Source organism: Tiliqua scincoides, chromosome 4 (genome assembly GCF_035046505.1).
Source record: "Tiliqua scincoides isolate rTilSci1 chromosome 4, rTilSci1.hap2, whole genome shotgun sequence".
Lineage (NCBI taxonomy): Eukaryota > Metazoa > Chordata > Lepidosauria > Squamata > Scincidae > Tiliqua > Tiliqua scincoides.
Window position 1 is genome coordinate 102,692,480 of NC_089824.1, and position 27,565 is coordinate 102,720,044.

At 42.6% G+C, this 27,565-nt stretch overlaps 1 protein-coding gene across 1 annotated transcript; it reads right to left on the minus strand.

The window, feature by feature from the left end:
- Positions 1-915: 915 nt before the first annotated feature.
- SEC23B (SEC23 homolog B, COPII coat complex component) lies at positions 916-23,263 on the minus strand. Its single transcript, XM_066622884.1, has 20 exons — positions 23,183-23,263; positions 21,557-21,792; positions 18,913-18,970; positions 17,928-18,014; positions 16,892-17,128; positions 16,679-16,764; positions 15,801-15,945; positions 15,222-15,380; positions 12,573-12,688; positions 11,780-11,903; positions 11,283-11,363; positions 10,263-10,352; positions 9,695-9,801; positions 9,358-9,511; positions 6,903-6,980; positions 6,026-6,187; positions 5,063-5,149; positions 3,051-3,206; positions 1,876-1,941; positions 916-1,278 (listed from the first exon to the last, which is right to left on the minus strand). Exons 2-20 carry the CDS (start codon positions 21,775-21,777, stop codon positions 1,189-1,191), a joined length of 2,304 nt encoding a protein of 767 aa, XP_066478981.1. The 5' UTR covers positions 21,778-21,792; positions 23,183-23,263; the 3' UTR covers positions 916-1,188.
- Between the last annotated feature and the right edge of the window lie 4,302 nt (positions 23,264-27,565).

A 27,565-nucleotide genomic window follows, 5' to 3' on the forward strand; every position in this document is an offset into this window, starting at 1 on the left:
ACAAGTCACAGTAGACAACACTAAATTAGACAGATGAATTATCTTTCCTGGGATAAAATAGCTCCTTTATATCCTTAAGAATCCATGTATGCCCTGCCCCACCAAAAAACAATTGTTAGTCTCAGTGACTAGTGAAGTTTAGCAATATTGTTATAGTTAAGAGACATTCTAAACATTTTTAAAATCTAGGTTTTCCCAGAAGAACCAATAACTAGCTATACTTTAAACTTCACTGACTGCTCATAAAAACAGACACTCATTGGGATTACTTTCCTAGAACCATTTACAACTTCGATTCAGCTTTAGTTTAACATGCACACTGACGGCTTCGCATCTAACTAAGCCAGGGGTGTCCAAAGTTTTTGGCAGGAGGGCCACATCATCTCTCTGACACTGTGTCGGGGGCCAGGGGAAAAAAGAATTAATTTACACTTAAAATTTGAATAGATTTACATAAGTTTACATAAGTGAATATATTAAAGATGAACTTATATTAATGAATGAAGGTCTTGCAACAGCTCAAGGTCTATAAAAGGCCTTGCACAAAGCAAGGTTGACCTTTGCTGCTGCTACTACATCACAGACGTGAAACAAGAAGCAGTGGAAGGAGCCCTCATCCCACAGCTCACGTGAGAGGTCAAACAGTCACACTCATGCTGAGAGCAGTTGTGTCCGGCCAGTGTGGGCTCCAACAAATTTCCGGAGGGCCAGAGTCTCATTGGAGACTGTGGGCTCCCTGAGGGCCGCATTGAGAGGCCTCAAGGGCTGCAAGTGGCCCCAGGGCCGGGGTTTGGGCACCCCTGATGTAAGCTAATTAAGACTGGCAACATGAAACCCTCTTTATGACAGAAAGGGTCAAGCTGGCTACAGTACTAATCATTAACAGGATTTTAATTTTTATTTGTTGATGGTTCAGATGCAGAAAGACAAATGAATTACAGAGAATATTATAAGTGAGATAAATCATGTTCTTAGAATAATACTTAGATGAATGAAAAAGCATGGAAAAACACAAACAAAAAGGTATACCAATAAGTTAAACCTAAAATACAAAAATTTCTCTTAAATCTTAGTTATGAAGTATCATTAAAAAAATTGATTTAGAAAAGGGGAGGAATGTTATCAGCTTCTTGGCACATAATTGTTAGTTCATTGATTTTTCCCCTCAGGATTTCCTTTATGTCAAAATTATGATGCACTTGACACAGCCAGCTTCTTCAGATGGTCCATGAATACCTGTAGACTAACATCATCTGTTAGGATTGGGGCACCAGATTCCTGAAATAAAAAGTTACAGTTTCAGCACCAACACCAGAGCTGACAAAATTAGTGAAAAAAACTAGACAAATTAAGCCTAACCCACTGTGAAATGTGAAGCAAGCAAATCCAACTGTGCTATTGGCCCATGTTACAAATTTTTTTTCTCAAACAATTGCCAGGTCTTATACTCTCATATCTATTTTTAAGCCCATTTTGCTTAATTTATTTGATGTTCTCTTTATAAGCATTTTCAGGACATTCATTCCACCTCAGAATGCAGATATCCTGTTGACTTGTGTGCTCCCCGAGGCATCTGGTGGGCCACTGTAAGATAAAGGAAGCTGAACTAGATGGGCCTTTAGCCTCATCCAGCGGGACTCTTCTTGTCAATCTGGGTAGTTTTGATTCATGCTCTTTACAGCATAATTAACTATCTCACAGTCTTTGGAGGGTCAGAGGAAGTTTCACAGTAGGTGAAAATCAGGTTTCCTCTATAACAAAATGTGAGTGGCATATCCCTGTTCCCTCAAGTAGCTTAATGTTATAATTTAAACTGAATGCATGAACAATGAGAGAACCCAAAACTTCAAACAGAGTGGGTACTTTATTACTTACTTGTCCCCATGCATAGAGATTGTTATGCGTCTGAGATGGATTCACTTTAGATAAGAGAAACCGTGCCTATAAAAACCAAAATAAAGAAGTAGCTTAGATGTAAATACAAGAAATCTTAAACTTATCAACATATTCTAAATGGCCACATGAATCCATCATGTTATCCATAGATATTCCCTACTGAAGCTCAGTTTAAAGAAATAGGAAACACAGAGGAAGAAGAGATTTTTATCTTAGAAGGATGAAGGGAAGGCAGAACATATTTTAAAATAACAGGCTCTAGAGCACTGGTTCCCAACCTGTGGTTCAGGGACCACAGGTGGTCCTTGAGACCCTGAGAAGTGGTCCATGAGATCTCAGAAAAAAGGTCACCTTTGATCATTTCAGGTTTCTTGTTGAGCAAGCACTCCCCCACAGACCACTATAAAGGGTGGAGAACAGACTGTCTGTAGCTGTCAATGAAGTGTCAGCTGCAGCTGTAGGCAGTCCATTCTCCACCATCTCTAGTAGTCCATGGGAGAGGCACTCGCTTGGGAGATGCTTCCCAAGGACCAGCAGAGAACAGACCACCTGCAGCCACGGCTGGCAACAAAATCTGCAATCCAGAAATATTCTCTATAAATAATAAATCTCTAATAAATAATCTCTAATTATTACAAATTTAATTGTATTTTTTGTGTGGGCTGGTGACAGTGAATGCATTCTACAGAGCTGTTCCCCATTCAGCTTCATGACCAAACATGGGGGGGAAAGGAGAGCGGAAAGGGAGTGAGCATGCTAACTACTAGGAACTACGGCTCTGAAGCAGCCTGCAGATGCTGAGAGCCCTTTTCTTTCGTGAGTACTATTTGTGAGTACACCCCAGTGAACACAGTTGAATTTTCCAAATAAACATGTACAAGATTGCACTGTGATTCAACACCTTGAGAACGGACATCAAGATGGTATCTTAAGCAGTGACCAGTGGAATATTCTTAATTAAGGATTATACAATATATTATATGCATGAGTGTGACACACCATTACTAAATGGTACCTGGCAGTAAAGCTAAATATTTAGGGTCTGAAAACAAAGCCTTGGCATACAAGGTTCAGAACAAATTCAAAATCTACTTCCAAATACACTTTTATTGTGAGCTTCTTCACATATCCCCCCTTGTAAAGCTGTGCCTCACCTGACTGGCCCCATGCTCCGCGTTAATGTAACGTGGCATTGGGAATCTTGTCTGCAGAATTTCTTGAGCATCATCCACAGGAGCCTGCAGTAAATGCTTGAAGTTTTCATATTCCTGCATATCCTGATAGCCAGCTTTACGCCATTGTGCAATAGTCTTATTATGGAAGGGGAGGGAGAGAGAGAGAAATCAATCAAGGCATTTCCTCAGTACTTCACACTTTATAACTCTCTGTTACAAGACTATTCTACTTTTATTATTGGGAACTGGCAAACAAGCCTACAGGTTTACTACTTAATCGATTTCTAATTTGTATGAGTGTACAAAATCCTCATCTTTGATACAGTCCACAAATCTCAAAGAAATCGATGGAGGCGAGTAAGGCTGTCAAACTGCTTGATTAAAACAAAAGCAATTGTTGGTTAAGAGAGAGAATGAGAGAGAAAATTTACATTCAATTACTGTGGGGGCTTCCAGACGAGAAGTGTGTGTTTTTAAATTAATGCTATTTTGTGGCGGGTCTGTTCAGTAACGACTATGCACTACCAAGCCGCCACACAATGGGAAGCAAGCTCTTTGGAACAAAAAGTAGCCCTTTCCAGTTCCAGCCTTTCCCCTGCCATCATGATTAATAACAATTTTTTAAAGTATACAGGAAACCACAAAATGCAGATGTTATGGGGGGGGAGACTAGAAAGACGAATTATGCACTAACAATATCAAATAACCACTCCTCCACAACAGGTGAAACCATAGCATGATAGTCAATTCACACCAAAAGGACTGTGCTGCAATTGGGGTGGAAGTTAAAAAAAACCTGAAGTAAATCAGCATGGGAAAGAAACAAGACAACAATGGGAACATGCAGGAATGCAGTAATTTGGAATGAACATTGTCTGAATCTTCAAGAATAAATGGATAAGCAAAGGGTGTAAGTATTGGAGAAAACAGTTAGTGTGGATGTGACACGTTGCCCTGAGGAAGTCTCCACCCACCCCCGCTCCCCCACTCTCAAACATTCCTAGCATCTATGATCAATATTGTGTGAGGACAAAAGCTGAGATCAAAGCACACCATGCTCGGAAAATATTTTATGGCAGTGAGTATAACTAGCTGCAGCTGACTTCAAAAAGACAAGAGAAATCTGGGCCATACAATACACAGGAAGTGGGAGGGGGGAAGCAGACAGGCAAATGTCACAAGCAAGTATCCTCTGACAGATAATTTTTATAGATCTAGAATACAAAAAGCGAAAACTACGGATGCCTGCATGTCCATAATACCTGAAACCTACACAATAAATACATTTCCTTTCCAATTAGATTGAAATACATAAAATGTCACTCTTTAAAACACATCTCAGTACACACGGAGAGACACTTTTCTGAAGACAGACAACAGAGTGCTCACATTATGCATTAACATAGTAGGTACAACAACAGAAGCAAAATTGACATAGATCAGAGGATGAGTTCTTGGATGCTCATCAATAATACTAATTTGCAGTCTAGTTCAGTTCAGATGACAGTTCAAAAGACAAAACAGTCTCTTGCCCAATGGAAACTATATTCCTTTTCATAAGCTTTCAAGGCCTGGACAATAATCCTCAAGAAAACTAGGCTGCAATCCTATACTTTAGAACTAAGCGCCACTGAATTTAATTGAGCTTACTTCTGAGTAGACATGCATAAATTGCACAATAATCTGTTTCTGGTGAGTAAGATAGGATTACTGCCCAAGTCTTACTGAACACAATGGGCTTACTTCTGAATAATACACCGTTTTCAAACACTTCCAACTATAAGAAAGTTGAGGTTGAATAGGATTCTGTGTCATTTGTAAAAACCCCAATACTGCCCTTTCTGGCTCTAACACACAGGCACTGGGAAGTGTCAGAGAAAGGCACAACCTGTGAAAGGCAATAGACCACACAAGATTCCTCAAGGAGCAACTTCCACATTACCACAACTCAGGCAGAATTCAACCTGGAAAAAACATCAGTTGCACATTACCTCACCAAAGTAGATGACAATCTGGAAGAAAGAATCCATAAGCAGTATTCTGTCAGCAAGAATGCTGCTGCTGTCCAAAAGCACAGGCTAAAAGAGGCAGAAAAGGGAAGAATTAACCACTACTCAAAAAGACTGCCTTACAAAAGGAATAGTATAGTATACAGTAGCTTTCCTCAGAGCTCATCTGCAAAATAGCAACAAATGAAATGGAAAACGAAAACCCCCCAAATCAGGCTGGTTCTCACACAAAAAACTTGCCAGATGCAAGCAATACTCTAATTCAATGGTTCCCAAACAGTATGCTGCAGCTTTAGGACACGGTGGCACATTCACAAGGGCACTGTGGGATGTCCCTGGTTACCCCTCCTACTGGCTCTCCTGGGCACCAGCATCTTGGGTATCAGATTTGGGCACCACCATCTTGTATCTCATGAAATCCAAGATGGCAGCACCTGGATGAGCTGGGAAGAACACACTGCAGGAGTGCCGTCACCCCAGTAGGTTTGCCCTAATCAAAGGGGAAATAATGTTTTAAGGCAATTTAAATAATTATCTACTGATATCATTTATTAATATGTTAATAAATGCACTGGCATCTCCCGCACAGGTAAAAGCAACAAATTTGATATTGCTCAATACCCACCCTCTTCCATTCCTCCAAATTGTTGTCCAATGGATTTTTATTAAACTTTCTTCTTCAACAACTGTGTTTCTGAAAGATTTTAGTTTTTCCAACAACTAAAAAGGCTCCTTCCCCTGACCCCACTTGTAGAAACCACTGCTCAGCAAGGTTTCACCAAAATGTGGATATTAATTTGTGGGGGTGGTGATCCAATACAAATGAATAAAACTAACATCAGATTTTTGATATTCATTATTTCGGATAATTACCCCATCCTAGTATTCTTGTAAAGGATTACAAGAATATTTTCAAGACCTTGTCTCTTAAGGAAAGTGACTCACCTCAGGTGGTCCATGAAACGAATAGGAATAGAGTATAGGTTGGATCATAATGAGAGACTGGGTCAGGTCCTGCCTGGCAAAGTGATGGCGGTAGTAGGAAGATTCATCTGGACTGTTATTGAACACTTGAAGGAATGGAGACCGTCGCAAATGGAACATGAACTACACAGAGCACAGAAAACAGTAGACAGACGTCATTATTACTGATCAAACCAATTGCCAAAACATTTCCTTCTTGTTATATTTCACTGTACAGGTGTGCACCACTCTGCGACCTTCTGGTTTCCGCTGGGATTGCATAACCAACTACCATGTGTGGTCACGTGGTCATTGAGGGTGCACATACCAACCCTCTGAAAGCAAGGGGAGCTCTGCTCCCCTCCTCTCCAGAGGGTTGCCTGAGCCTTCCAGAGGCAGGGCATATCTGCATGTTGCCTCTGCAAGGCTCAGATTGAGGAAAATGGTGTCTCTTGTGCAATTTCCTGGTTCTTCCATGAAACTGGAAGTCATGCAAGAGACTGTGATTTCCCGCAGTCTGAGACTTGCAGAGGCAGCATGCGGATGTGCACTGCCTCTGGGAAGCTCAGATGACCCTCTGGAGGGGAGGGGAGCAGAGCACCCCCTTCCCTGCTGCGGGACCTGATTGCTTCAAGCCCCGCTTGATGACGGGGATCTCGATCCTGATCCCTGTCATTAAGCGGCACATAACTGTATTCAGCTCTGTGACTCAAAGAGGATGATGTGCATCAAATTATACACAGAAAGTTTCACTGTTGCAGGCATTTGTCTGATAATATCAGAAGTACTTTGGAACTCCATTGCTACCTCCTTCCAACTGTTTCAAATTTTTAAAAACGTCCGAGCATAATCATCTTACCTGGGGATACAGTGAGAATGAATCAGATAGTCTAAAAGAATTTGGATCATCTTTGTTGTATTGTCCAAACTTCTGACACTGTAAGAGCAATACGTAAGTCTTAATAATTCTTCAAAAACTGTAAGCATCTTATTTTATAGATATTTGTACACCACCTTTCTATCATAAAGTGAACTCCAAATTGGATTTAAAAAAAAAAAACAACACAGAAGGAAGGATGATGAAAAGACGACCTTTAGTGACATTACCAAGCAGAAGGAAAAAATGCAAGTTAACTGTACAATGGAAGAGAATCACAATTGCAACACAGAGAAAATTTAATAAAAAGGGAAAAATTGCTTACAAGATCATTGTGTGATTTATTATCTATTACACTGCAATCTACACCATGCTTTTCTCTATGACAGGATTGTCAAACTCATTTCATACAGCAGACCAAATAGCATTCAAGATGCCTGCTGAGGGCCAGAAGTGATGTCATTAGGCAGGAAGTGATGTCATTAAACAGATCATGAACAGAGATAAGCAACATTTTCTCATTTCGGAACTCATTAGCTGCAAATGACAGAGGAGAAAATATGCAAGTCTTGATCATATTTCATGATATGGGAGAGCCCAGTTATCATGCAGGTCGCTTTTTCAGCAGAGACAGCTCAGCAGCTGAGTTCCCAAGGGCCAAATAAAAAACGTCCATGGGCCGCATCCTGCCCCCTGGGCCTTACGTTTGACACTGTTCTATGAGGTTGCAAAATGGTCAAGCATTCTGCAGCAACACAACATATAGCCTACATCGGGATGTCATACAAGAGGCCCGTGGGCCGGGTACAGCCCACAAAAGCTCTTTATCTAGCCCGTGTAATAACTGGACACTCCCAGCACCACCATCAGCTGCATTCAGCTGCTGAGTTGCTAAGTGATTCCTCAGCAGAACTGGCGCCGTTCAAAGGGCAGCCTGTGTGATAATTGGGCTCTTCCATATTTTGAAAATATGCAAATCTTCTGTCATTCACAGCTATTGAGTTACTAGGTGAAAACAAAGTACTTATTTCAGGTCATTCCCTGTTTAATGACATCACTTCTTGCTTAACGGCATCACAACTGGCCCACAGCAGGTGTCATGGATGCTATTTGGCTGCTGTATGAAATGCGTTTTACAGCTCTGGGCTACATTTATTTATTTATTTCCCACTTTATCACCAAGTGGACATTCAAAGTGGCTTACAAAAGCTCAATATAAACATAAAATATAAAAATAAAAATACTAACAATCCCTTAAAAATATATAATCGAAAAATGTAAAAAACACTCACAGTTCAATGCATGTTCTGAAATGACATACCATAGCTTGCAAACGGTTGGCAAACTAGGATCAAGAATCGTACTTTGACATGAATTGCAACCCACAGTCTTGTGTCAGCTGTGGTTTGGCTTGATGTCCTAATTGGCAAAACATAGTTATGACTGTTGCTCTACGTCCGAGATCATTGCAACTAGATATTATATGTTTGGTAACTGACCACAAGGGTTTCTTTCAATTAAGTATCCTTGGTATACCTCAATCCAGACACGACACCAAATCCTAGTTTAGCATTTGGGAGCATCCCTATGGGTTCCCCACCCTTCTTCCTTGATTCTCACTTTGTGGCTTTCCCTAAAAACAGTGTTTGCAGTGAAGATTACGGCTAGCACCAATCTCCAAATTATAGTTTCAAACCTACTTCAAACCACAATTTCAAATTCTGATTAGGAGGCAAGTGAGTAATCAATGTCACAGCAACCAAAACCAGGAAGTGGAAGACAGAACCTGTGCACAAGAAGAGAGTAGGGAAGGGAAAGCAGAAGCAAGCAAGCTCATGAAGGTGCTCACAACTGCCAAACCATGACTTAATTGAACCAGGACAGGATACTTAACTGGTAGGAAGTTTAAAGAAACACAAAAAACCTAAATAAGAGTATAGTAGCCCTTCATTCCAGGATTAGCCAATATATTTTTCAAAACAGCTTTTATTTTGCAGTTTAAATTGAGCAGTGTTGGCATTAACAATCTATGTGTTTGGGTGATGTTGTCTCTCACAAGCGTATGAAAATTATAGTTTGCAATGAGTACATAGTTTAATTAAATCTTTGATGAAATATTTACACCGCGTTGTCTGAAGTTTCAGTTTTAGCACAGGAATAGGAACCGGGCTATTCAAAACTTATTCCAAATTTCACTTAGGCACAAAAACAAATGTTACATTATAATTGTTCGTAGGTTTTCATGGCCAGCAATAACCCAACATATATTTATTTGGGTAAGAAGATTGTGGTTGTGTCAAAGAATTAGAATCCATGTTGTTAAAAAAGATTACATTCTCAAAATGAGCCAGGATCACTTTCATAGCTGTAAAATATACAGAGAAGCAGTCAAATCTACTTAAGCAAGTCCTAAGCTTGCACAACCGAACATACTTACAAGTCTGATTAGCTGCCTATCCAGCCACCGTAACACATCAGGCCCTTCTTCTGATTCAGCTCTGTAGACACCCAGTCGGGCCATTAGAACAGCAGCTGCTTCTTGATCAAATGCAGCTTCAATGTGCTGTAGCTGACTCTGTGCATCTGCCCAGCTAATAATAATAGAAAAATATAATTTGTATTTTTGAACATTCAAGTCAGTTAATACAGCACAGAGCTCGCTCCCAATTCTTTCCAGAAGCTTGTGCTCACTTTATGACGCACAAACATACACTCTAGGCAATAGGAACATAAAGTCAACAGAACACAGCTTAATTATTGTAATCTGGTCTCACTTTCTAGCAACCGTGGTCACACGAATGCGCCTCTGTGTGCTGGAATGCTGATAATGTGTAACAAACTGGATAGCTCCTCTGCCACCCTGAGGTATTGGTGCATTGTGCTAAAATAAGACAGAGAGAAGTTGATTTCAGGACAGAAGTTACATTTTAAAGGCTGCCCTTCAGGACAGAAGTTACAGTTTAAAGGCTGCATGAAATCATCCTGCAGAGTCATATAACTGAAAAAAACCAAAGAAGTATTTCTACTTAGCAGTTAATAAATCAGCTTTTTGAGACACCAAAAAAAAAAAAAATACACAAGTACTGTTTTGTAGTGCCTTAGTAATCACAATCAGACCAAATAACATCTGAATACATAATTTAAAATATGAACAGTGGGATAGAAACATGTCTAGGAACAATCTCCACAAATCATATTCTCTAAGCATGAAACGTTGCTCTTAAAAACAACACATATCACAACCACTGCTAACTTCGGGATGGGTAATTTACATGACCAAGGAGTATGCAGACACAATTATAAGTGTTTGTACATGCAGGCAAGGAAAGGAAGGAGGCTCACCTGATTTACTACTTCAAAATATATGGCAAGAGTCGTGGTGGGATCAAGGCTACAAATTTTCCATTGGCATGTGCCACCAATCCCAAGTTCCTATGAGAGAGCCAAGACATGCAGATTATTCTGACAGCACAACCAGTTACGTCTATTTACATAATTGCTGCAAGATATCCTTCACAGCACAACAATACCGACTCTCCTTCTCCCCCCCCCCACTCTCTCACACAAACACACACACCTGAATAAAGTCCCTTGTACCCACCAGACGCCTAGCAGCTATAGGTGGGAGTGGAAGTACAATCCAACCTCTACCACCTGGCATCAGCTACATTATGACTACTACTGTGAAGATGTTCATCTCTGCTCCAGCCAGAATGCATGGGCTTACTTTTGGCAATTGCCTCACCATTACAGAATCATACCCCTTTTATTGCCTTCTTCATCAACTCTAACTCCCACAAATAAATGTTGAAGTTCACAGGTAAAATTGTGGAGCATATAATTTGCAAAATACTCAAAATGCTACCTATGGGCAGGGGGAGGGCAGGCGGCCCCAGGGGTGGGCAGGTGGGGGTGGGGAGGCAGCAGTTATGCCAGATCCCAACCCCCGTTCCTGGGGAGAACAGAATGGCTTCAAGCCACTCCATTCTAATTGGACTTGCGCCACCTCAAGAGGTGGCGCAAGTCCGAGGAGAGCTATTCGGGAAAGGACGCCTTTCCCAGAGGTAAGGGGAAAAGTTTCCTCTTACCTTTGGCTGAGCCGCTTTTGGTCCCTATCCTGTGCTGGATACAGCGCAAGCCCCCTGGTTTGCCTGTTCCAGCGCAGTGTATGATTGCACCTATAGTCTTCGTTTACTAGCACATCCATATATAATTATCTACAGAAAACCAAGTAGACAGACTATGAGGCTCATTAAGCAATCCTTTGCTTATGGCACTAATACCCTGTCATAACCCAACATACATCTGAAGTTGCTGAACTGTGAAAACAAAATCAACTAACATACATACACAAAAACTTACATTTTCAGAAACACATGGCCCTTTCGCATTTAGGGATATGCATGGTCCAATAGCTCCAGAAATCTTCAGCTCTCTAGAGGTCTAAAGTTAGAAGAGTTCAAAATCAACCCAAAGCCAGACCCACTGCCCACCGGGTCCCCTAATCACAGCCTGACAGAAATCCTTCCCATCAGGACTCCTTGTTTTAATACTGTGAGCCCTAAAGAATAGACAAAAATAGTCACACGTTGAAGTAACTTGACAATAGGTTATTATATTGTTCATATTCTCTTAAATCTACGAGTGCTTCTGTTGAGAAACTCTGTTATCCTTTCGTGGATAGGTAAGTTGTACAACATGCCAATTTGAGGGAGTAAGGAGTCTTGCTCAAAAAGTAAACTTTATTTGAAACTGCGAACTATAAAAACTGATATATGTTAGCGATTCCTTCTAGGATAGAAGAATATAGTGATTGCCTTCAAACTTCTCCCACTACAGTTGGTATCTGTCACACTTACCTTCACTTCTAAAGTGGCTCCAAAAGCCAATCGGAATTCTCCATTGTGATCTTTGCTAAACACTCTCTGGAAAGTCTGCTTGAAAAGAGAAGTGTTGAAGGAGTCCCCCATCATCATGTGACCCCTAAGAAAAGAAAATGTCACAGTGAACTACTTATCTTTCTCACTCTCCCTGAACTGCAAAACACTAGGGGAGTCTGGTTTGAAAATATTTCTGCTAAGAAGTGAAAGCGTGAATTAACTCAGTAGAAGAAAGGGGAAGCCAAATAAGCATGAACACAACTTACACCATCTGCTGTGAGCAAAGAGGAAGCCCATGTGCAGGGGCCCAGAAAATAACATAGCATCTCACCCTGTCTCCCCTCACCCCAGAGTTCCTCTTAAGGAAGGTCAGGCCACCCAGTTTCAGGAAGACTCCTGTCTACACTCCTTTTCTTGAGTTCCACTTCTGACAATCTGGTCCTTGGCATATTTACTTGGAACAACTCCTGCAGAGTTCAGTGGAACTTACACCCAAGTAAGTGTTCACAAGACTATTACTAGAGTCCTCAATGTTAGATTGCAATAAGGAGAAGGAATCTACAAGTTGGCTTCTACATACACCTGGTGATATGACTATAAAGTAAAATATGACAAAGAGTTCAATCCCCCTCCACCCCAACACTGAATACACAGACTCCTATTGAAAATGTTCTCTCCTAGTTCTGGAAAGGATACAGTTTAAGAGTGATGCACTAATCAGGAAACCACTTTCAGGAGGGGAGAGAAGGACAAACTCTTACTGAGAACATACCCAGTTAGATTTGTACAACATTTCATCTCCAGAAGACCAGTCTGATCAAGAGCACACGCATAAATATCAATGCAGTGACCATTGGCAGCTGCGCGATTAGCCAATGTCTCATAGTGCTGTGGAAACATAGGAACAGACAACTTGAAGATATCTTTTATTACAATGCTGATAATCATCCCACTGGCATAGTCTGAAAGCACATGATGCAGCAAACTTGCTGAGAGCTAAGCAGGTCCTGGTAAATGCCTGGATGGGAAACCATCTGGGAACTCTTTACACGGTGTCTTCCCCTCCTGCAGGAATGGCAGGCTATTACATTACACTAATCAATAAATATAAAAGCTAAACATTGGTTAACTTGGAGCTTTAGCAAAAGGGCTGTGCTGTTACAGAACATATTGTTTTATAGGGAAACGACAGGCTCTGACTTGGGTCATACCACTGTCACATCTAATTGCACCCTTATAACAAGAACTCAAGAAGATGGTTTTGGCCCTTCTGTTGGCCACCTATTAATAATCATAGTCAGTCAATCAGAATCTTTATAGGCATATGACATAGACAGACACACACACAGAAAAGACATAAAACAAAAAACAATAATCACAGCTCCATAAAAGGTAAAGAAACTCCCAGAATAAAAACCGTTGTAAATTCTATGTAAATTCTGTGCTTGAATGTCCAGGTATCATTTTTCGATAAGTTGGTATGCTGCTGTAAAGGGCAACAAACCCAACACCTCCATGTTAATACCAACTGTTCTGATTTTATGGAAGACCACCACAGAGCCCCCCCCCCCCCCGGGCTAATCGAGTCTTCTAGGAGACTGTATATAAGGCTATTCAGGTTTGAATTATAATACACTCTGAGCCAAAATTTAAAGGCTCTTAATCAGCCCCTTGTCTCAATTAGGAGCTGTCCCAACTCTAAACATTGGGAGTGTATGTAACACACCATGGCAACCCTAAGATTTTCCTTAAAAAAGCAGCTTGAATTTGTTCTAAATGACGATTCATTGTATTAATCCAAACTGGAACGCCATATAAAAATCATACGAACAACTTTGGCATTAAATGCTTTCAAAGATGCTGGAACATAGGCACCCCCTCTAATAGTCATACTGTTTTTCTGTTTTGCTTGCTTGGGTTGCTGGTCTGTTTTTACTCATTATTCTAACTGAATTGTTTTAATGAACTGTAAGAGGAGCATTATTTGTTTTAAAATTGTATTGAGTAAGATACTTTGATTAATGGGATAGAAAATCAGTAAAGAAATATTTTAAATAGTAATCTCCTGCTGCTTAAAAGGATTCTGCATTTCTCTCTCCCTCCATGCCTCTTTCACAGTCACAAAGGGAGTGAGGATAGGCTCTCTGCAAGAAAGAAGAAAGCCTGACATGCAAATCATCTAGCTATCTTGGGTGAATTTTTATTTATCATTGGCAACTGGCAAATTCATCCCAGAGTGCTGCAGCCATGCAACCTGAGGCATCAGTTGCCAACAGAAGCATGACTTTCTTGGCTTTCAAAGCGTACAATGCCTTGAGAAGCCATGTGATTAGAAATACTGAGGTTAGCTAGCACACAGACACTTGAGCACAGAGTCTAGACCAAGAGTGTCAGAGAGCCAAACAGCTTTCATTGCACCTGCTAAGGACTGCAAGTGCCATCATTAAGTAGGAAGTGAGGTCAATAAGCAGATGATGGCTAGAAATAAACACTTTGTTCTTAAGTGGGAACTCATTAGTTGCAAGTGATTGAAGAGCAAATATGCAGATCTTGATAATATTTACAAGGTATGGGAGAGCCCATCTATCACAAAGGCCACCCTTTCAGCAGCACTGCTTCTGCCCATTCAGATTACATGAACACTGAAATAAATGTGTCACTTTGCAGCTCAACACCCGAGAGGTGCTCTGCAAAGTGATGCCTTGGCAGAAGCAGCACTCCTGAAAAGACAGCCTGTGTATCAACTGGGCTTTCTCAGTGCCTCTGCAGCATCTCCCTCTGAGTCTGCCCCTTCTCCAATAGCGTTCCTTGCCTTCCAAGGTCTCCTCCTATCCCTCCCTCCCAGAGCCTTGGCAGAAGTTGTGCTGCTGAAAGGGTGGCATGAGAGAGCCCAATCACCAAATGGATAAAGAGCTTCTGTAGGCCCTATCTGGCCCACGGGCCTTATGTTTAACACCGCTAATCTATAGCATAGAAGTGCAAACATGGAAGGGGAACTAGCAGGCCGCCACAATGTTACATGAATATTGAATTAACTGCTTACATACCAAAGCATTAAGGAATGTGAATCTGAGACATAATCCAGAAGGGAGGAATGAAAACAAGACACACTTAGCCAAAAACTAGAGAGAGGAAAAACAACAGCTATGGCCCACAAATGGGTAAAACAGAAACTTGAAGTTTCCAGCCACAGACCGTACACCAGATTTTGGCCACTTTATCTAGCACTAAAAGTATTTCTTCAGGGAGAAGCAGACACTTATCTAAACTGTCTGAATCAAAGGCAAACATTTCCCATCCTGCATCAACTTCAAAAGAGCCTGAAAGAAAACATTTTTTTAAGAAAGCCAAAGCACAGTAGAATCTGTGAGAATTATTTACCCTCTCACAAAGAGAATCTAAAATAGTGACCAATGCTTACCTTCATAGCCTTCTTCATAAACCGTGCATTGTCTTTCTCAATGTCATTCCAAGAACGAATAGGAGTTTTCAGCTCATCTCCTACCACCATGCCTGGCCCTTGAGTTGGTGGACCTCCTGTGAACAACATTATTCTGGCCCCAGTATTTGGAAATGTTCCCTGGGAGGGCAGGGGGAGAGAAAAAACAACACAAAAATAGATCCATCAATTCCTAAGCGGCATTAGAGGTCAGATGTACACCACATCCATCACACTGGGAGCTCTGATTGCTTCAATGGAGAAAAAGGCACCATCACAGGTCAGTTCAGTTCTACACACAACACTTCACATCTTTCATATCAGACTCCCATTTTAACACCACTTGTCATGCTGAGACTTCATCTATAGTGGTAGAGAAGCATGACATACACAGGAAAATTTTCATTTTTGGAAAACACCACAATGAGCATTCACTTCCAAAATAATTCATATTTAGGAGATACTAGATGGTATATTTAAAAGTTCAGGGACATAGCAACAGATTGTTCCAATTCTGACTAAATTTCCACCACCATAAATAGTCAGCAAAACCCAAGTTACCTCCAGTAACCCAACAGCAATCGATAAAGCTACTCCAGTCGATCGAAGGGGTCTTTTTCCCTGAGTGACTGGCCATGGGTCCCTTTGCAGTTCCCCTAGGAGATCTGTCAAGTTCATGTCAATTTTGTGAACAGGCTGCAGAAATCTATAGGAGTTCAGAAGAAAAATATACAGTTTAACCTCATTGTGCTTCACAGAACCAACTCAACCTGCAACATTCTCAGGTTGCTTGAATTCTAACTATTAAATATATTTTCAGGAGACTTCTACCCTTTGCTCCCACTCACAGAGAAGCCCTCACTTCACAATGTACAAAAAAGTAGCCTACAACATATTTAAAAATGCAATAATTCAATAAAATCAATACAATATTTCTAAAAACATAACAAAACAAGAACAAGCAAGAAACAAAGAGCTAAAATGTTGCAAGGCCAGGAAAATTAAACAACCTGTAGGCAAAACTCAGCTAAATGCCTGTGTAAATAACAGTGTTTTAAACCAGGTAACAGAAAACTAACAATGAAGGGGTCCAATAAGGCCTCTAGGAGGAGGAAGTCCCATAATCTGGTGATTGCAATCAAGACAGCCCTATCAATTAATTCTTCCATTTTAATAACAGGATTTCAAATGCTGGTCTTCCATTCAAAAGATGGAAGGAGCAGATTGGATATTTGTAAAAGATACTTTAATCAAACAGGGACTGCTATTCAAAATGTAATTCCTAAAAATAAGGGGAAAAAATCACGTCAAACAGCCCAAAATGGACACATTCAGTTTACAGAAAGCAAGTCCCCTTTAGAAAATATGTACAGAGGCAGGGTTTTAGAGTTCCATGCAAATCAGTCTGCTACATTCTTTTGAGAGTTCCATGTACGTACCTGCTTGAAATAATAGGCTGTTCCTGAGGTTGAAGAGGTCTTCCTTGCTGAACAGGAGCAGCAGGCTTTGAAAGTCCCAACATATCCTGACAATCAAAACATACATCAGAATCGGAGAGGCCTAGAAAAATGCGCTTTAAAATCATTTTGGAGGGAGAGACAGAAAGCTGGAGGGCTAATGAAACTTTTTGTAAAAGGTGAAGCAAAACATACCTGTATTTGCTTTGCTGTTAGATCCTTAGTGCCTCTGAAAACATAACTTTTAGAGATTCCTTCACAGCTCAGTTCATGAACCTGGACCATTCTGCCAAAAGTGATCAACCCTACAAGAGCATTAGGAGGCAGCAAACTCAGAGACATCTGCAATGACTCCTTCAAAGCCTGCAAATCCTCTTCTTCCAAACATGTATCCACGACATAAAGAAAGATCAGCGGTGTCTGCGGACCACGCTTATGTGGGGGGGAAAAAAGTACATTTATCAAATGAAAGCACATACAATAGAAGATCCTCATTTCCCCTAAGTCTTCCACAGAACACTGTGGTTAGACCATTTTAAGGCCACAAAGATACTGAAAAAGTATGGTTGCCAGAGAAGATTTGTAACAAATAGCACTTTAAATAGCTACTACAAGGAAGGATTTTTGGTGCAAAAATGGGTTGGAAGGCAAGAGTTAACCACCTCTACCTCCACATACAATTTCCATTCAAATCACAGCTTCAGGTGACCATATGTGGAAGTATATTTAAGCCCTAGCCGAGTGGTTTTCAGGCTCTCAGGGAGAGTTAGAACCGCTCTAAGTTCTTGTGAGGGCGGGGAGAGGCAGTGGGGCGGGGGAAGGCAGCGGCATGATCCCCAGGATCGCGCCACTCAGGGGGGCAGCTGCAGCTTCTGTAGCTTCAGAAGTGAAAGTGGAGTGATTGCGCTCCACTTCCGCTTTAGCGGAGGCGGGGCACGATCGCTCCACTTTCGCTTTCAAAGCTTCGGGGAGCCCTGCAGACGGTCGCACAGGGCTCCCCGCACCCCTGGGAAGCTGCAGGAGACTCAGGTATGTGTACCCAAGACCCTACAGCCCCCCTGAGTGGCGCAATTCTGGGGATCCCACCGCTGTCTCCTCCCTGCCTCCTGACTGCCCTTAAGGGGACAGAGGCGAGGGCCCACCCTAGCCTAACTAGTTAAATCTGAACTTGAGATCACATTAGTTTGATCCCAAGTATAATAGAGTTTCAAAAATGACATAAAAGAATTACCTGGACAATATATTCAATTGTGGAAAACTGTGGCATAAGCTCTGCTGGTTGATTCACTTCAGAAATGCCTGCATATGCTGGAGGAAACTGGAGAAACATATGAAAGATTAAGACACACACCAAAAATGCCATTATTTATCTATAATGCAACCCTGACAAGTATTACAAGTTCAGAAAAACATGAGTATTATAGTTTCAATTCATTTTCCTAAAAATGGTGCATGGTCATGCACAATTTCTGGTTGAACTAGAAGTCAGGTTACTGCAAACCAGCTCCTTATCCCAAATTTGTACCATCTCATGCACCCTCAATTCAGACATTATGCTGAACCCATGAATAAATAAATTTAATTCTGATTTCGTGTGATGTCTGAATGACAAACAATAGTTGGCAATTGGTCAGCAAAGCAGAAAACAATGCTTGAAGTGAATTTGAGAATCATGGTTAATGCCAACTCTGGTTTGGTGCAAAATATAAGTTGACAGACATATTTTTGGTGCAAAATATAAGTTGATAGTTACAGTTGTTACCTCACCTCCAGAAGTCATTGCACTAAGACAGTTGAGTAGGAAAACAGCTTTAGACCACAGTTTGCCTTTGATATACCTTGAAGCTCAAACCAGTTTGTTTTCTAAACTACAGTTGATACAAACCATAGTTTATCAAGGTGCTTGAACTGAATCACTGTTTTCTGACTATTAAGAGGAGTGCATGATAATCCATCTGCTCTGTTAAAAACAACCATATGCACAGCAAAGATAGACAACAACCCAAAGATTATCATATCAGTAACCTTTAAGCTTCTATCGTGGCAATGCTACCAGGTAATTTAACTGAGAACTGGATGCACGGATGCAGCCATGGTATATTTGCTCATTCACATTATATATTGACTGGCTGCATATATTAACTGGCTACCTTTAGACCTCAGTACAGAACGGTAACAAGACAAAAACATTATTACCTAGAATTTTTCACACCCACCTGGTTTCGTTGAAAGCAGAAGTTACAGGCCCAAAGCTTGGCTCGGTAATCAATCTGACTATGAGAAAGGAATATATAAAAGCTGTTAAAATCCAATTTGCAAATGTCAAAGCCTGCATTTTGTTGTTGTTGTAACCTTTATTGGCATATACATATACATCAAAACAATATACAAATAAAATTCAAAATTTATATAAGATCAGAAGATGGCTCCATAATTCATAAATGCACGGCACAGCCTGCATTTTAAGGAAACAGAAGTCACAGTGCTCCATTTCTTTTCAAAAGATTTGGCATTAAGTGTTTGATATATATACTGCATGAAAAGTGTACAACATGAACAGAACTCTTATGATACTAAAAGAAAATTACTACTACTGGCTTTGCCTCATTAAAGTTCAGTTCAATTTCCACAGTTAACATCACTAATAGAAGGATCTAGCTACACCTGGTCGGCCAGGATACACCAAGTGACAAAAAAGGAGTCTAACCCCTGCTAATTGGGTAAGAGGCACTTTTTCAAGTGGGTGCTCCTTTTTTTAGCAGGGGGAGAGTAACTGGCCCACCTCACCCCAGCACTGTCTGTTCTAGTGGCAGTCTGCTGGTATTCATTTGCATCTTTTTAGATTGTGAGCCCTTTTGGGACAGGGAGCCATTTAGTTATTTGATTTTTCTCTGTAAACCGCTTTATGAACTTTTAGTTGAAAAGCAGTATATAAATACTGCTAATAATAATAACAACAACAACAACAACAACAACAACAACTTGGGACTGAGTTCTGGTAAGCTGAAGGACCTGACTGGATTCTTTGTGCTCAACACCCTTTACAGTCTCAGCCTTTGCTTTTTCACTGAGCTACTGGCGCAAAATGGGGGGGGGGGGAAAGAAGCCCTGTCAGATGAGTTGTTTCATATTTGTTTTGCCACTTCTGCCCAACATTACATATATGCAATAAGGACAAAATGTGTACACCTGTGGGCTGGGCAGAAATGGGTTATTAAGAAAAAATAATACTTCTATGACTTAAGGACCTAGACATACAATTGATAAGAGTATAGATAGAGGACGAGGGGGGGGGTCACAGATTGTGCATCCACTCTCCTCTCATATGTTTATTCTATCCCTACCTATTTCTACATAGGTTCACAAGTTTTTTGTGATCCAACAGATTTTGAGAGTCACTTCCCAAAATTTGTGTCTAGCAGATTTCTCAGTCCCACATCCTTCCCTGACAATGAGAAGGCTGGGGCTCTCAGTTTTTTGTTTTTTTTTTAATCCATCCATCTGTGTCCCCTGCTCTTACATGGGACCCCCAGTGATCTTATATCCACATTGGGGAGCAGTTCCACCCCGCCTAGCTTTGGTAATGCTACAGCATCTGGTGATCCCAAGCCAGTCTTTGGACACTGTGTTATCAGGATTTTAATAAGAGCCTGCAAGCCGTAAGAACAAAGTTCCCCATAACTGAGCCAAACAAGAATCATTTTACAGTATTTTTCAGCATACAATATGCTTGTGAGATACTCTGCAAGTTGGCCAATGCCAGCGGCAGTCCTGGTGGGGGGCTTGGGGGAGGCAAAAGCCCCAGGTCTGTGGGCCCTGTGGGGGCGACACCGCTGTGCCTGCTGCTGTCACCCACCCACTCTCTGTCCATTCCAGGGGCAAACAAAGCCCCATGCTGCATCCGCAGGTACTCTGAAAGCCTTCTGAGAGGCCTCTGGAACACCCTGAAACAGTACTTCTGGTTTTTGTTGGAAAACTGGAAGTATTGTTTAATTGCACTCTGGAGGCCTCAGAAGGTTTTTGGAATGTCCAGGAACATTGTGCGAGGCTCTGTAGGATAGGAAAGTAGCCCCTGAGGAGGGGAGGCAGTGTGTCCTGTGCCCCAGGGTGGCACAGCAGCCAGGTCTACAACTGGTGAATGCCCTCAGTTTCATGGCACAGCATATATTTAATCTGGAGCTCCAACTGCAACACAATTGTCCAAATATATAGAAGTGTTTGAAAATAGTGTTATTTACCTTACTCAGAAGTAAACCCATTGTGTTCAATAAGACTTGGGCTACAATCCTATCTCACTCACTGGAAACAAACACCTATAATAATAGGTACAATTATTTTGTCTCGAGATTGGTTGTCAAGTTTCAATTTTTGATCTTTCTGTCATACTTTATTTGAATACTTTGGGTGTCATTCTGAAATATATTCCTTTGATGCACTTTAGTCATTCCAGCATTATGAGTAAGGTATATTTCAGTATAAATGACAATAAGGGCATATTTTTATTATTTTATTTGTCACACTTTAATACTGCCCTTCTTCAAAGGAGCTCAAGGTGGCGTACATGGTTCCTTGCCTCCTTTTGTCCTCACAACAGCCCTGTGAGGTAGACTGAGAGATAGTGACTGGCCCAAGGTCATCCACAAAACTTTATGACTGACTGGGGATTTGAACCTATTTGTATATCGCACAGGTTTGTCTGTCAGAAATATATGGGAATGGAAAATTCTACCATCTGTTTTAACTAACACGGTCCAAATTAGGTCTCTCTTTAGTTGGGGAATAATTCCATAAAGCTTTAAAAACTGGCCCAGTGTCCACAGTTCTCCTCTATAAATTAAGAGATACTAAACAGATTCATACCAAAGTGGATTGAGTACAGTTTTGCAAGTTGGTCTACTGCACAGGACTGGTTCATACTGGACAGGTGGCAAGTCTAATCTTTCTTTAATGGGAGTCAGGAGACAGGCCAGTGGCACAACCATTCTTGTGGCCTCCAGTCTACTAGAGGGCCAGACATTCCAGCTGAAACGCACGCCATCACGCTCTTCATTTTGCTGAATGAATTCCAGGTAAGTCGCCATAGAATTGGAATGTTTCTGCAAAGACAAATTAACTTTTTATTAGAGAATGTTTCAATTTTACAAGCAGAAAAATGACTGGGTAGAGAACACGAGATCCCAAAACACGGTTACATACATTGAGAGAGTATTGTCAGTCACAAGCACAGAGCATTCGAGTCTGGAATGTATACACTTGAGCATTTTCAACAATTTGAGACAAAGATTCCAACAATCATTGTAGCTTACTTCTCATTTGTTGCATTGGCACTAATTAAGCCATATCTATTTAAAGAATTCAGTGGCTTTGATGTGAAATAGTTCAAAATAGCACCTGATGCTGATCTACTAAAGTAAGCTGGTTGGTGGCTTCTGATGCTCATCTCTACAAGGGATCACATACTCCTACTGAGATTAAGTTGGACAACAAACCAGGAAACTGTATCAGGCTAGATCAGACCAAAATTACCGGTAACTGACTCCTAATCCTGAGTATCAGCAACTAGTCAGATGCCTCTAAGAAGCTCACAGGCACAGAACGAAGCCAAGCAGCCTTCAGCAGCTGCCTTCCCCAGCATTTGGAAACAAAGGCACACTGAACACCAAGGCTCCATTTAGCCACTGATAGACATTATCTCCAGGATGCCAAACTAAAAGATGCAGACAACTGGCCATTCACCACAGCTCAAGGAAGCAAATTCTATAAGCTAATTACATATCATGTGGTCATGAAGAGCTTGCATTTGCCTGTCTTGAACCTGCCGCAACTCATTCATTGCAAAACTCTGAGTATCAGCATTATAGGAGGAACAAGGGAAAGAAAAAAAAATCCACCTCTTCTCTCAGTATCAGCACAAAAGCTTAGTCCTCCTTGTGGTGCCCAACCTGTGCCAATGCAGTAGAGGTGGTACAGAGCAGGTGGAGCATTCACATTTCTGAGAGTCCTCCACACAAGACATCCCCAGGGGTAGAAAGCTAGTTGACAGGGAGAAGGCTACTTGCTTCTCTCAGAAGGCTAGCTTTCTATGTGCCAGTCCTCTTTGAGGTGACCAACCTGTGTTCCTGCCCTGTGCCAATGCAATGGAGGTGGCACAGAGCAGGTGAGGCATTCACATACATGTCTGAAGAGTCCTCCACACAAGACATCCCCAGGCGTAGAAAGCTAGTTGTCAGGGAGAGGGCTGGAGGAGGGCTCGCTTTCTACGTGTAGGGACCTGATGCGAGGGTGAGCACGGAGGGGCATCCAACCCAACGCAGACTGCCTACAGCGGTCAGGACTAGGCCCCAGGTGCGGGCGGTGCTCAACGCCGCCCCGCGCTCCCCCCACAGCGGTGCCAGATCACACACACCAAATCCCCCTCCTCTGCCGCCGACTCCCCGGCTCCTCAACACTCCACAACTCCGGCTTCCCCCGTTCCCCATTTCTTACCTCGCAGGCTCAACACTGCACCGTCTCCGGCCCGTCTCCAAAGCCACACCCGCGCCGAGAAGGACACCTCAGCGGCAGCCTGCCCTTAACCAAGATGGCGCTAGCAGCGCCGCCACGACTCAGAGGGAAGGAGGAGTCGAGCCTTGTTAGTGAAGCGCGTCCTACGCGCGGCCTTCCGCGACAGACCTCCGCTGTGGTGGCTTGCCCTCTTCCAAGATGGCGGGCGCGGGGTGGAGCCATACAGAACGCTGAGTGGCCTTAGAACGGAGCCATAGAACGTTGAGCGACGATTCTGATTGGCTGAGGCGGTGCGAAGTGGCTAGTCCCTGTACAAAGCAGAGACGTCAGTGTTGCTCTCACTAAGTCTCAGCATGTTACCTGCTGCGGTGCCAGTCCATCTTTTTCATCTCAGGGCACACTGGCAAGGTGCTTGAATAGTCCCTATGGGATGATGATGGGGAGGTTAGAGAACAACAAGACAAAGGCAGAGTAGGAGATGAAATTGGGAAAGGTAGCGTGATGGGATGTGATAGACGGTTTGGCACAATGAGAGGATGCGGGGACAAAGGAGCGAATAAGCAGCCCATCTTGGGGCATTCCCTGTACAAATGCTTTTATGCGAATGCCCGAAGTCTTCGAGCAAAGGTGGGAGAACTGGAATGTCTGGTGACAAGGGAAAACATTGACATAGTGGGCATAACGGAAACCTGGTGGAATGCGGAGAATCAGTGAGATTCTGCAATCCTGAGCTATAAACTCTACAGGAGGGACAGGCAGGGGCGTGTTGGAGGTGGGGTGGCCATTTATGTTAAGGAAGGGATAGAATTCAGCAAAGTAGAGATTGAAGATGGGTCCGACTCCACCCTAGAATCTAATACTGGGGGCGTGCTATCATCCTCCAGACCAGAAATCGGATGGGGACCTTGAAATGAGGAAACAGATCAGGGAGGTGACAAGGAGGGACAGGGTTGTAATCATGGGGGACTTCAATTATCCTCATATTGACTGGGTCAATTTGTGTTCTGGTCACGATAAGGAAATTGGATTTCTTGACGTGCTAAATGACTGTGGCTTAGAGCAGCTAGTCCCGGAGCCCACCAGAGGACAGGTGACTCTGGGTTTAATATTGTGCGGTATGCAGGACCTGGTTAGAGATGTAAACGTTACTGAGCCATTGGGGAACAGTGATCATGCTGCGATCCGTTTTGACGTGCACATTGGGGGAAGAATACCGGGCAAATCTCTAACAAAAACCCTTGACTTCCGACGGGCAGACTTCCCCCAAATGAGGAGGCTGGTTAGAAGGAGGTTGAAAGGGAGGGTAAAAAGAGTCCAATCTCTCCAGAGTGCATGGAGGCTGCTTAAAACAACAGTAATAGAGGCTCAGCAGAGGTGTATACCGCAAAGAAAGAAGGGTTCCACTAAATCCAGGAGGGTCCCCGCATGGCTAACCAGCCAAGTTAGAGAGGCTGTGAAGGGCAAGGAAGCTTCCTTCCGTAAATGGAAGTCGTTCCCTAATGAGGAGAATAAAAAGGAACATAAACTGTGGCAAAAGAAATGTAAGAAGGTGATACGGGAGGCCAAGCAAGACTATGAGGAACGCATGGCCAGCAGCATTAAGGGGAATAATAAAAGCTTCTTCAAATATGTTAGAAGCAGGAAACCCACCAGAGAAGCAGTTGGCCCTCTGGATGGTGAGGGAGGGAAAGGGGAGATAAAAGGAGACTTAGAGATAGCAGAGAAATTAAATGAGTTCTTTGCATCTGTCTTCACGGCAGAAGACCTCGGGCAGATACCGCTGCCCGAACGGCCCCTCCTGACCGAGGAGTTAAGTCAGATAGAGGTTAAAAGAGAAGATGTTTCAGACCTCATTGATAAATTAAAGATCAATAAGTCACCAGGCCCTGATGGTATCCACCCAAGAGTTATTAAGGAATTGAAGAATGAAGTTGCAGATCTCTTGACTAAGGTATGCAACTTGTCCCTCAAAACGACCACGGTGCCAGAAGATTGGAGGATAGCAAATGTCACGCCTATTTTTAAAAAGGGAAAGAGGGGGGACCCAGGAAACTATAGGCCGGTCAGCCTAACATCCATACCGGGTAAGATGGTGGAATGCCTCATCAAAGATAGGATCTCAAAACACATAGATGAACAGGCCTTGCTGAGGGAGAGTCAGCATGGCTTCTGTAAGGGTAAGTCTTGCCTCACAAACCTTATAGAATTCTTTGAAAAGGTCAACAGGCATGTGGATGTGGGAGAACCCGTGGACATTATATATCTGGACTTTCAGAAGGCGTTCAACACAGTCCCTCACCAAAGGCTACTGAAAAAACTCCACAGTCAGGGAATTAGAGGACAGATCCTCTCATGGATTGAGAACTGGTTGGAGGCCAGGAAGCAGAGAGTGGGTGTCAATGGGCAATTTTCACAATGGAGAGAGGTGAAAAGCAGTGTGCCCCAAGGATCTGTCCTGGGACTGGTGCTTTTCAACCTCTTCATAAATGACCTGGAGACAGGGCTGAGCAGTGAGTTTGCAAAGTTTGCGGACGACACCAAACTTTTTCAAGTGGTGAAGACCAGAAGTGATTGTGAGGAGCTCCAGAAGGATCTCTCCAGACTGGCAGAACGGGCAGCAAAATGGCAGATGCGCTTCAATGTCAGTAAGTGTAAAGTCATGCACATTGGGGCAAAAAATCAAAACTTTAGATATAGGCTGATGGGTTCTGAGCTGTCTGTGACAGATCAGGAGAGAGATCTTGGGGTGGTGGTGGACAAGTTGATGAAAGTGTCGACCCAATGTGCGGCAGCAGTGAAGAAGGCCAATTCTATGCTTGGGATCATTAGGAAGGGTATTGAGAACAAAACGGCTAGTATTATAATGCCGTTGTACAAATCTATGGTAAGGCCACACCTGGAGTATTGTGTCCAGTTCTGGTCGCATCTCAAAAAAGACATAGTGGAAATGGAAAAGGTGCAAAAGAGAGCGACTAAGATGATTACGGGGCTGGGGCACCTTCCTTATGAGGAAAGGCTACGGCGTTTGGGCCTCTTCAGCCTAGAAAAGAGACGCCTGAGGGGGGACATGATTGAGACACACAAAATTATGCAGGGGATGGACAGAGTGGATAGGGAGATGCTCTTTACACTCTCACATAACACCAGAACCAGGGGACATCCACTAAAATTGAGTGTTGGGAGGGTTAGGACAGACAAAAGAAAATATTTCTTTACTCAGCGTGTGGTCGGTCTGTGGAACTCCTTGCCACAGGATGTGGTGCTGGTGTCTAGCCTAGACGCCTTTAAAAGGGGATTGGACAAGTTTCTGGAGGGAAAATCCATTATGGGGTACAAGCCATGATGTGTATGCGCAACCTCCTGATTTTAGAAATGGGTTATGTCAGAATGCCAGATGCAAGGGAGGGCACCAGGATGAGGTCTCTTGTTATTTGTTGTGCTCCCTGGGGCATTTGGTGAGCCGCTGTGAGATACAGGAAGCTGGACTAGATGGGCCTATGGCCTGATCCAGTGGGGCTGTTCTTATGTCCAGGCACACCATCAGTTCTTTGGCAAGTGACTGCACACCATGCTGCTGATGGGGGGCTCGCACCCCCCAAAGGCCCTCCCCAACTCCCGTGGCACACCTGCAGACCCTTCGCGGCACACCTGTGTGCCATGGTGCACTGGTTGGAAATCGCTGAGATAGACTCTTCCTCACTTGGATCCTTTTTTGTGTAAAAAAAATTTTTTAATTTTTTTTTTTTTGCTTTTTTTAGTGGAATGCAAATACATATAGTGAATAGTCTTTTAAAATAAAAAAATTTTCATTGCAGGCGTGTTGTGAGGGACTCAGGGCCCAATCCTATCCAATTTTCCAGTGCTGGTGTAACTGTACCAATGGGGTGTGTGCTGCATCCTGTGGTGTGGAGGCAGTCACAGAGGCCTTCCCAAGGTATGGGAACATTTGTTCCCATACCTTGGGGCTACATTGCGGCTGCACCGGTGCTGGAAAGTTGGATAGGATTGGACCCTAATAGGCTTGTGCGAATCACCATCTCTCAGCCGAACCCACCCCACAGGAATGTTGCAAGGGGAGAGGGGGAAGCTATGCGCACTGTTTTGAAATCCTTGAAAGCAGGCTGTCATGAAATAAATAAATATCCACAATCTGACAGGGTGATGTTACGGCTAACCAAAAAAGTAACAGGGTACGGAACAGCAAGTTCTCAATTCCTACTGCAGTGATTTTAACCTTTGTTGGGTCACAGTCCCCTTTGAGGGAAGCTATAGATTCCATCCCCAGGAAAGTGTACATAAGCACGTAAACACAAAATCTTTTTTGGACCCTGTTCATGGACTACTTGAAGCCCATGAATGATAGGT